General features: G+C 43.2%; 1 protein-coding gene across 2 annotated transcripts in view; it reads left to right on the top strand.

Annotated features, from left to right (window-relative positions):
* The window catches only part of Zcchc7 (zinc finger CCHC-type containing 7), a 161,507-nt gene extending 152,893 nt beyond the window's left edge, over positions 1 to 8,614 (top strand). For both annotated transcript variants that reach the window (XM_057790991.1, XM_057790990.1), the window contains exons 7-9: positions 1,915 to 2,010; positions 5,414 to 5,531; positions 7,393 to 8,614. In XM_057790991.1, the coding sequence (XP_057646974.1) occupies positions 1,915 to 2,010; positions 5,414 to 5,531; positions 7,393 to 7,808 (630 nt within the window). In that variant the 3' untranslated portion in view covers positions 7,809 to 8,614. The remainder of the gene's footprint in view (positions 1 to 1,914; positions 2,011 to 5,413; positions 5,532 to 7,392) is intronic.
* Positions 8,615 to 11,146: the final 2,532 nt, after the last annotated feature.

The raw sequence follows: 11,146 nt of genomic DNA, 5'->3' as shown, positions 1-11,146 counted from the left end.
TCAGATACCAGACCTTAGGGCAATATCTGGCATGGATTCTGCAGTTACTATTTCTAGGGAATTGCTGAAGCTGCCTGCAAACACTGGCCTCGGACTTGGGTTCTAGGCTACTTGCTCCCTGCCCTTCCATTCCCAGATTTCTTTCACTGTTTTGTGCTTAGGATAAACCCACTGCAGTCTCACGTCTGCCCCGTCCACTCAAAGGAAATTGCTTCCAGCAGTTTTCAGTTACCTACAATTTCCTGACTGCTAAGTCCGATGTATTTCATAGGCTTCATCTTGGGTCATACACATCACTAACTTTTCTCTTTTTCTTCCTGGTTTTCTGAGATGGGCATCGTCTAGCCTGGAGCTTGCTGTGTAACTGAAGCTGGCCTTGAACTCCTGATCTTCCTGCCTCTACCCCCTGGGTACTGGGATTACAGGTGTGTGCCACCATGCCCAAACCATGAATAGCTTTTTAACAACTTCTTTAAAAAGTTACCATATTTCTTTGGGTTTTGTTTTCTTTCTCTATGCTCATTAGCTACAGTTTAATTTCATATCAAAACCTTTTTTTGAGATTAGGAAAAAAATTTCTATGTAATAATTTACTAACTTCCTGGTGCTCTACTACCTAAAGGTCTAGACCATCGCAGTGACACTTGCCTACCTATGTATATCCCTGTTAAAATCTATTAGTTTTTTTTAGAATAGTTGTGTTTTTCATATATCCTAGCTGATAATAGCTGAAGTCGTAAATTCCATTTTATGTGCCACGGCCATTTTCAGCAGCAAAGACTGTTGAGATTTTGTTTTCCTCAAATTTGATGATGACTTATTAGCTTAGTAAGTCACACCTGGGTGTGTGAAGGTAGCTTTTTGGCTCTGACCCATTGTAGAGTCAGAATTGGAATAGACTGGGAGGTGGTGGGGCTGTAGAAGGGAGAGCATGTTTGGAAGGGGTGTGTGTCTGGCTTCCTGTCTCCTGTGCTGTGAGCTGCCCCCCACACCCTCCCTGCAGTGATGGACTACAGTCTCTCTGAGCCTGAACAACAAACAGCTTTCCTCCCTTCTCTGTCAGCTGCTTGGTCACAGCCCCAGAAAGTAAATAGCAACCTGCTTTCCATTTTAAGACATAAGAGCTAAAGTATTGTTCTTAAAGATTTTTATCACCTGTACACTATTTTTCTATATCAAAAGCTCCTCTCTTCCCTACCCTGCACCCCAAGCCACCTGATTGTAGTATTAGGTAAAATGATAGTAGGCAGACTAGCACTCTTTAAACACATTGTTTGTTCCCATTTAAAAGACCAACAACTAATTCTTCCTCCTAAATACTTGTCCTTTTATCCCCTTTTATCCTGTTCTTTCCTGCTCATGCTTCTCAAAATAGTAACATACACTCTCCCTTCAATTTAGATTGTTTCTTAATATTTCTTATTATGAAATACAATGTGCATACTGAAAATGCATAAAATACATGTAGAATTTAATAAATTCGTTATATAACTCACTTTTTCTCCTGCACTCCCCTTCACTCCTCACCCCGCTCTGCCCTCCCAGATTCCCCCAGGAAGACTCTTGTGAGTTGGTTGCACTTGTGATGGCAGTGTCTGTCCTGATGTTGCTAGACTTCTGTTGTATTAGGCAGTGTAGGTCAGACCTTCCTTGAAACTTCTTTAAAGCCCAGGCTTCTGTCCTCCTTTGTCTCCTTAGCCTTGAACCCTCCCATCTCTGTCCTGTTGATGAGCCTCTGTCTGCCCCTTCCATGTTGTTGTTTCGTAGGCTCCAGTATGAGCCAGCTGCCACCACACACTAAGCTAAAAAGAAGAATTTCTAAGGCTTCTCTTACCTAAGAGCTCTTTTAGACAGGTTGAGGTTTTGGATTTTCCACTAACATGTATTAAACTCTCACAATTATTTATGTTGCAGACCAAACCTGGACCACCTAGAAGACCATCGACCCCTTCTGGACAGTCAGCATTAGTGTATTGCTACAACTGTGCACAGGAAGGCCATTATGGACATGTAAGTTTGAATGACATTGGACATAAGGCATTTTGTTGTCAGAGAGTAGTTGCTGAAAAATGAGCTCAAAATGAATAAAACGCCCAACACTTGTTTATAAGCTGGCCTTCCGTGGTAAGACTTGATGTCTGTTCAACTAATTTACACCCATTCAATTTCTACCAAGATTAAGTGTCAAAGCGTATTTCTGTAGTTCTTTTAAATATACTAGGGGCTGGAGAGATGAGAGGTTAAGAGCAGAGATCCTGAGTTCAATTCCCAGCAACTATATGGTGACTCACACCATCTGTAGTGAGATCTTGTGCCCTCTTCTGGCCTACAAGTCTACATAATAAATAAATCTTTTTTAAAAATAAATAAACTCTAAACAAACTTAGCTCATAAAGTCAGTCCGACAAAGTCAGCTGCAGCACAGAAAGTTTTCCCATCTTGTATTGACTGTTACAGAACTGTTTATTGGGTCTTCAGTTTTTTTTTTTTTTTTTTTTTGGTTTTTCGAGACAGGGTTTCTCTGTGGTTTTGGAGCCTGTCCTGGAACTAGCTCTTGTAGACCAGGCTGGTCTCGAACTCACAGAGATCCGCCTGCCTCTGCCTCCCGAGTGCTGGGATTAAAGGCGTGCGCCACCACCGACCGGCTTCAGTTTAGTTCTTGAGCTTTCCCTGATAACACATTCACTTAAGTCGTTGCCATGCAACCTCTTCCCCAGGTGCCTCAATTCCCTCCTGTCAATACTGTGCTGTCCAAACTGAAAAGTCCAGGCTGCTAGAGGTGTGAGAGCAGAAGAAGCTCCCCCCGTAAGGTGGTGTCTGTCTCTAGCTTCATTAAACGTGGAACAGCAGCAGCTCATCCTGGAGCTAAGACCCATAGGAGTAGGCTTTCCACCCCGACATTGTGAAACTGTAAGGTCAAAGAGGAGAAGCAGTGGCACAGGAAGTAGAAATCTTTGTGCATGGGGATTCCCATTCCCCCACAAAGCTCCTTCCAGCCTCGAAACCAAGGTAACATCAGCCAGCTCCCATGTCAGGAAGAAGGCCTACAGAGACCCAGGACTCCTCAGAGTAGGGTAGAGACAGGTGGGAGAGTGGGCAGTATTGCAGACTACCTCTTACCTCCAGCTCTGCCTCCTCTCTAGTCCAGACATTCATTGAGAGTACCACAAATGCAAGGGCCTGGTGGTGGTGGCGCACGCCTTTTAAGCCCAGCACTCAGTTGGGGGGTGGGCAGTGCAGAGGCAGGCACATCTCTGTGAGTTTGAGGTCAGTCTGGTCTACAGAGTGAGTTCCAGGACTGGCTCCATAGCTATTGAGAAAACCTATCTTGAAAAGCCAAATCAAAAACAAAACCAGAGAGTTCCACAAATTCAAAGAGACAGAAGGGCTGGGAGAAGAAAAGTGCTAGGCAGAGCCTGTGAACAATTGAGTTTCTCTCCATGTTTGTCAGCAGGAACTAGGGTGGGTAACGGGTAGAAGATGAAGCTGGGGTGAAGCTCAGGCGCGATTAATCTCCAAAGCACAGAAGTTGTACAGCACTGACATCCAGATGCTGTTTCTAATGTGATCAAACTCACTGATAGGTAGCAAGATCCGACAGTATACTGGACTTCACCTCTGTAGAATTCAGGTTGAAAACCTAACTAGAGAAGATTCTTTTAGGAAATTACCATCTCTCTGTCTTCTATTGCCCTGTGCACACCAACTGTTGCCAACAACTTTTAGGAAACAGACTCATATTCGCCATCCACTGCCGTGCACATCACAGGTGTTTAATATATATGCTTATCTCTTTAAAGCAAAAGAGTGTGCTTTCAGTTAGCATTTGTGTTTGATCGATTAAAGAAAAACAGTTACAATTGGATGCTTCCTGCTTACTAGTCACCGCCTTTAATGTAGATGGGAATATCAAGAGCATTTGGAATTTATCCCTGAAATCTAGACTTAGACAAATTTCATTTTACAGTAAAACAAATTTGGCAGCCATAGTTGAAGGAACTCTAGATTATCCAACACTAATGAAGAAGATCATTGGTGTGGCTAATCCAGAAAGGAACATAAATTATATAACCAGCTATCAATTATCTGTTTTAATGGAGGAGACCGGTGATGTGGATAATCAAAATATAATTTACATGTAGCTTTGGAAAACATTTGTGATACGATGTGGCTCTGTGTAGTTCCATCCGTCTAGATAGAACAGTATCCAAATAGGAGGCCACCCGAGTGGTGAAAGATGTCCAAGCTCCCCTCACTGTCAGTCTCAGATTTAGCCCTCACTTCATATTACCCTTCCCTAATGCTAGGCATTCTAGCTAGAGAGGCAAGGGCAGCAGTAGGCCCTGAGAAAAAGGCTATTCCAGGAGGGTGTGAAAAGGTGAGGGGCTGGGAGAATTTAAACAGTCTCTTTTTGCATGGGTACTGACTGAGTGTATCAAGATTACTTTGATGTAACCGTAAGTTGATACTTTTATTGATTTTATGGTGAGTTGGCGAAATTCCATGTGGGTTTAAGGCATTCTGACTTTCTTAGCTACTTAGCTAAGAAATGCTAACATTTGCAAATAAACTTCAGGCAAGATGGCAGAAGGCAAAGGAGAAGGCCCCAAAGGAAAGCCTCTCTGAAAAAGATGTTCACGTCTCCTGCTGTCACCTAGTAGACAGAGGATAGTTAAAGCTGAGAGACAGAGACTGGGCAGTAGACAAGGAGAGCAGGCAGATGACGATCTCAGCGTGGTTGAGGGAGCAAAGAAAAGAGGCTTCTCAAAATTACCCAGGTCCACCACCCACCTCACGAAAGAACCCCCTTAGCCCAGAGACAAAGGGGACTGATGAGAAGCCATAGAGGGGAAGAGCAGGAGGAAAGGGGAACGCGGCAGAAGGGAGCAGAGAATATGCTCGGGATACGATATATACCCATAAGAAATTGTTAAAGAAAAAAGATTCACTGCCCTAGTAACTAGTGAATGGTAAGATAAGCTGGCAAGTGTGTCCAGAGAATGAGCAGAACCAGCAGTTTAGAGCCACAGCTTGAGGCTAGGCTAGGAGGAAAAGGAAGAACAGTCTGATGGGAAGGCTACTGGAGGAAAAGACAAGAAAGGACAAGTTAATCTGCATAATGCCAGTGAGCTCCAGCAGAGGACAAGGCAAATGGAATTGGCACCCATCTTTCAGTGCTGTTAACTCAAACTGGGGAAGGAGCTTAGGAAGTACAAAAACGTAAAAGATTACTTAGTCAAGAAGGGAAGAGATCCAGGCCCGAAGGGATAGCACAGCAGCACAGGAGAGCGGTTGGTCGGGTGGTGCTAGGAGTAGGGACTAATCAACAGTGCTGACCAACACAGCCAAAGCTCATGGAAGAGTTTGTTGAGCAGTGCAGCCTTGTGATGCATTCTTTCAAATACAACTGTAGGAATGTACAGAAAGAAGAATGTTTAGCCAGACGTTTCCAACATCTCCGTTCATCTACTACTATGACGACAAACACGAGATCCAGCAGAGAGATCGGAGAATAAAACGGAAAGTGAAAGGTTTGTCACCAAACTCTGGTTAGACCACTTTTGCACTAGCTCCCAAATTTATTCTTTTTTATATACTGTCTTTGCCTATTTTGGAAGTCGTTGTTTAGCACAGAAAACATTTTTAATAATTATAAAAACTAAAAGAAGCTTTTTATATTATCTTTATCATTTATTTTATAATATTTATTATTTTATATTATTTTATAATGATAAATTCACATCTCACTTTAGCCTCCACTACCACTCTCTGCTGTCACAAACTCTAGGAAGCTCTAGGTTGTAACTACTCCTACTTCAGACTTCTACATCAAGAATCCTATTTTGTAGTCTTTTCACAATATTTTTCTCAGAGCATTTCAGAAAATTCTTAAGAATATTTTTATCTTTCTATGCAGAGAGTTTTAAGATTCCTTTGAAATATTTCTACTTGACAAATAATTATTTTCCCTTTGTATGTTTAATATTTTTCATGGAACAGAAGGGTTTCTGGTGACTCCTGGGCCTCCCACACAAAGGCTGGTGTTGCAGTTTACCATTGCAGCAGGTTCTAGGCCCACAGCCACCTCTGTGTTTCCTTCACCTCAGTGGTTAAGAGCATGGCTGCTCCTCCAGAGGACCTGAATTGAAGTCCCTGCACCCACTTGGTGGCTCACAACTGTGACTTCAGCCTCCACAGGCACCTGCACTCCTGTGCACAGATCCACATGCAGTCATGAACAACTACACATAATTAACCTACAATAATATTCACACTTGTAAATCTTGTTTAAATCTGTCTTCTCTGCCTCTGTTCTTTGTTGCTGTAGTCAGGATGTGTTCCCAGGTTACCTTTGCTGTCGGGTGATAAACAATTGTGTTTTTCAAGCTGGTCTCCGAATTCTTGTCCGACACTGAGCATTTTTAGCTTTTTTCTTTGTGGCTTTAGATTCTCTTGAGTTCAGACCCTTTCAAAACGATGATACTACTTCTCATTTGCATAGAGAATCACAGCATATTAAGAGATTGACTAGGTTACTAAACTAGAAAGATTACCAAGAAAAGCATAGTGCTAGCAGCCCTGAATTAAAGGGTGTATTACTACACTCTGGTATATTTTCTTTATAATTTATGGGTTTATTTTGTTTTTTATGTTTTCTGCAATGAGCATTTATAAATTATATAAATTTTATATAATTTTATAGAGAACTTTTTTTCTTTTTAGTTAGTTTTGACCACTCTGGTACATACCCATTTGAGGCTCACCGTGATCCTTGGATCTTCTTTTATCTTAAACTTTTAGGCCAAAGGTTTTTACTGACCTCTGTGTAATGGTCCAAGATTCTGGAGTTTTTGCAGCTCACTTGCTACCACTCTCTGCTGTCAAAAGCACATCCATCCAATGCTCATAATAAATACATCCGGTCCTCACAAGGTGCAGCATCATCTGGCACGGAAACCTCTACAATGTGTGCACAGATCACACCCCACCCAACAACCGCTTCTCTGGAGGGATAATGTCTTGGCAGTGTGCACCCACTCACAGTGGGATGGCCAGGCTTCTCCTCCAAGAGTAGGGTCACATGAGGTCATCTTTATCTTGCTTCACCTTATCCTTCATCAGTGGAGGAACTTGCACTAGTTAGACGTGACTTCTTTCACGGGACCAAGATAGTGACCATGCCTGCTGCTCTAGTCTTCATTGTTTAACGTTATAAAAGTCTGTTGAGTAGAATTGGTAACATAAATACTAAAGAGTTTGAGGATCTTTTCCCATTTTAGCAATAGAATTGTAAGGGCTCTTTAGAGTGCCGTATTGGTCACATTTTTAAATGTCTGCCTCTTCTGTCTGCTAAGTTATTTCTGAGAAGCAAAATACTTTTATATCTTCCAGAAATCCAGAAAAATGGAGATTTTCCGGGACAGTTCAGAAGACCATACGTAGAAGAGACAGATAAGAGGAGCCATCACAGTGTGAGAAAAAGCTATTCCTCAAAGAAAAGCAGCAAGTGGCCTCAAAAACATAAAAAAACCCACAAAGAAATGACCAGGAACAGAGAAGGTGAGAGGCATAGGTGGACTCACCGGCATGGCGACGTGGATGAAGACTTCCCTAGGGGCTCAAAATCCCCCTCCTCTAGCAGTGCTGCAACCCGAAAGCTATCCAGGTCCCATCACCACAGACTGAGAGAAGAGAAGGTTCTCAGAGAGAGCAAGCACAGCAAGCCAAAGAGAGGGAGACGCACGGAAGAGGATAGCAGCGATAATTTATTTCTCATTAAGCAAAGGAAGAGGAAAACGAAGCTGTGAAGTGGTTTCTGAACAACTTCATATTCAGCTTTTCTGGCAGCATACTGTTATCTGTTATGTGAAGGGGGCTTTGTCATGATTGCTTAATATGTCAGCCATACCTAGCGCTGCTGAGTGGAAGCCATGGAAGGTCACGGCTGTTTATTAGATAGGAAAGTAAACTTGGGTTTTAGTTCTTCTAGCAATTTCACTTGAGGTAGGAAAACTGTCTTTTTAAGAAAATCTTTTTTACATGCTTTGAAAAAAATTACAAGCTCTTCAGATATAATTCATCTATAATGTTTGAGGACTTAAAAGCTCATTGGAAGAGAGATTAGTGTGAATAAGAAAAATCACTACTACCTTCTTAGCTTTGTTGTTTGTTTTTTTAAACACTGGAAAATCAATGAAAATCCAAATCTACCTTTGCTTGCTTCAGAAGCTGTTGGACTCTTTTGTCCAAACAGAATATCCAGGACTGGCTGTGAAAATGAAGATATCACTGTTGAACCTTGGAGGAGGCAGAGGAGAGGCAATAGCCAGAGTTATATACAGGATCTGCAGTGTGTGTGTGCAGGACAGATTTCCTGAGAAACGTGAGAACTTTAGCATAATCACACTTGGACTGTTTTTTTCCAGTTTACAGCCATAGTGCAAGAAATAGAGATAATATTACCCAAAAAAATAGAGATAATATTTCCCAACTTGATTTGTTTTCATGGATCTTTTTAAATACCACAAAGCTATTCGGAATCTTTTGTATTTGTGAACCTTTTTTACACTTGTGAAAGCCCAGTGTTAGAACAAGAAAAATAAAATGCCTGAAACAATGAGTAAATGTGTTTGCTGTTGCAGAAGATAAGGACAACTTGAGTGGCAGAGCATAGTTGGTCTGGACAGGTCACCGCAGTCACAGAACCCACTGTAACCTGGAGTCAGAAACGCCTTTGTCTGGAGTAGAGAGATGGTTCAGCAGTTTGGTTCTCAGCCCAGGCTAGGCAGCTCCAAGGGACCCAGCACCTCTGGCCTCCATCCACACTCACATGTGCAAAACCCACACACAGAAATACATACTTGCACTTGCTGCTCTTGAAAGTGAGTCAGGATCAATTCCCAGCACTCACATGTAGGCTCCCAGCCATCTGTAACTCCAGTCCCAGGGGGTCTGATGCCCTCTCCTCAGCTCTGAGAACACCAGGCACACGCATGATGCACATACATACGTGCATTCGGGCAAACATTTGTGCACATACAATAATACGATGTTTAAAAGTGATAAACAATACAAATCAGGTATTGGGAAGAAATAAATATAAAACGGTGCTGTAGGAACGAAGGAAGTCAGTTAAGGAAGAATGAAGACTTGTGGGGACATGGATAAGGTCACTGGAATCCAGACATGGTGGTGCGTGACTGTAGCCCTTGAGCCTAAAGCAGGAGGGATTCTGAATTGGAGGCCAGCCTAGGCTACACAGCCAGGTGCTGTCCAAGAAAGAAGGTTACTAGCTTATAGGTGCCATCGCCAGGATACAAGTACAGCCCAGATCCAAGCCTTACAGTAGATCTCACCATTTTAAAGAAGCAACCAGTGGTTGGAGGATGTGGTTTACATAGCGTGCTGCAGAGTCCTGGCATAAAGCTGGGTAGAGTGTGACACTCTCCTCTTCCTGGAGAGAATAGTGCTCCACACGCCCGCATGACGGCAAGCAATACTTTTTTAAACATCATTTGTTTTTATTGTATGCACATTGTTTTGCTGCATGTCTGTGAAGGTGCCAGATTCCCTGAAACTGGAGTTAGAGACAGGTGTGAGCTGCCATATAGGTGCTGGGAATTGAACCCAGGACCTCTGGAAGAGCATCCAGTGCTCTTAACCGCTGAGCCATCTCTCCAGCCCGTAAAAAGCTTTTAAAAGTGATTGAGCAAGGGCTGGAGAGATGGCTCAGAGGTTAAGAGCATTGCCTGCTCTTCCAAATGTCTTGAGTTCAATTCCCAGCAACCACATAGTGGCTCACAACCATCTGTAATGGGGTCTGGTGCCCTCTTCTGGCCTTCAGGCATACACACAGACAGAATATTGTATACATAATAAATAAATAAATTTTAAAAAAGTGATTGAGCAAACATTTCCAAGAAAACCTAGTAAAAAGTAAGAGTAAGGAGGGGAGTAAGAAGGAAAATGTCAGCTGGGCAGTGGTGCCTTTAATCCCACCAGAGGCAGGCGGATCTCTGAGTTCGAGGCCAGCCTTGTCTACAGAGTGAGTTCCAGGACAGCCAGAACTAGGACTACACAAAGAAACCCTATCTTGGGACAAAAGTAAAAAGGGAAATGTCTCTGGGTTGAGAGCCAGAGTTCAGCCAAGCCAAAGTAGTTGAAGGTCACTTACCATGGGAGAGAGTTGCAGAGCCAACCTCAGAGACCCACAGAAGGAGTGGAGGGGGCGGGTATCTGAAGCAGTAGAAGAAACTGGAGTTCTCAATGCCAAAAGGAGCTCCTTTTCCCAGCAGGGTAGGAACCATGGGTAATGAGGGAAAAGAAGCTCAGGTCTAGATTATTCTGGTTCCTGTTTAAAAGCAAGACCTGAGCTGGGTGGTGGTGGCGCATGCCTTTAATGGGGAGGCAAGCCTGGTCTACAAGAGCTAGTTCCAGGACAGGCACCACTACAGACAAACCCTGTCTCGAAAATTGGAAGAAAAAAAAAAGACCTGAAAGGCTTGGGGATGTAGCTGAGTTGGTAGAATACTTGCCTAGCAAGTATTGAAGTCCCTGGCTTCAATCCCCAGCATGGACACAAACTCAGAAAGGAGGGTGGGAGGCAGCTGTTGAGCGCTGTGGTTAGAAAGGCAGAGTTGCCAGCTACCAGCACCAGTGTCTTTTCCACTGCTGCGATGAAATACCATGACCATCATTTGGCTTACACTTTCACAGCACTGTTCCTCATCAAAGGAAGTCAGGACACAAACCTGGAGGCAGGAGCCGCTGCAGAGGCCATGGAGAGGTGCTGCTTACTGGCTTGCTCCTCATGGCATGTTCAGTCTGCTTTCTTATAGAACCCAGGACCGCCAGCCCAGGGATGGCACCACCACAATGGGCTGGGCCCTCCCACTTCATCACTAAATAAATGCCCTATAGTCTTGCCTCCAACGCAGTCTTATGGAAGCCTTTTCTCCTGAGGCTCGCTCCTTGCAGATAACTCTAGCCTCTGTAATAGCATAACTCAAATGGAATATGACTGAAAATGTTAATTACAGTAGCAGGGGGGCAGGGATGGTTAGTAGAGGCAGGAGAAAGTATTTTAAACTCTGTGTGTGTGTACTTTATGGAAGTTCCACAAGTACATACGTAGATCAAAACCCAA

Source organism: Chionomys nivalis, chromosome 16 (assembly GCF_950005125.1).
Source record: "Chionomys nivalis chromosome 16, mChiNiv1.1, whole genome shotgun sequence".
Taxonomy (NCBI): Eukaryota; Metazoa; Chordata; class Mammalia; order Rodentia; family Cricetidae; genus Chionomys; species Chionomys nivalis.
This window is presented reverse-complemented; position numbering and strand designations above follow the sequence as displayed.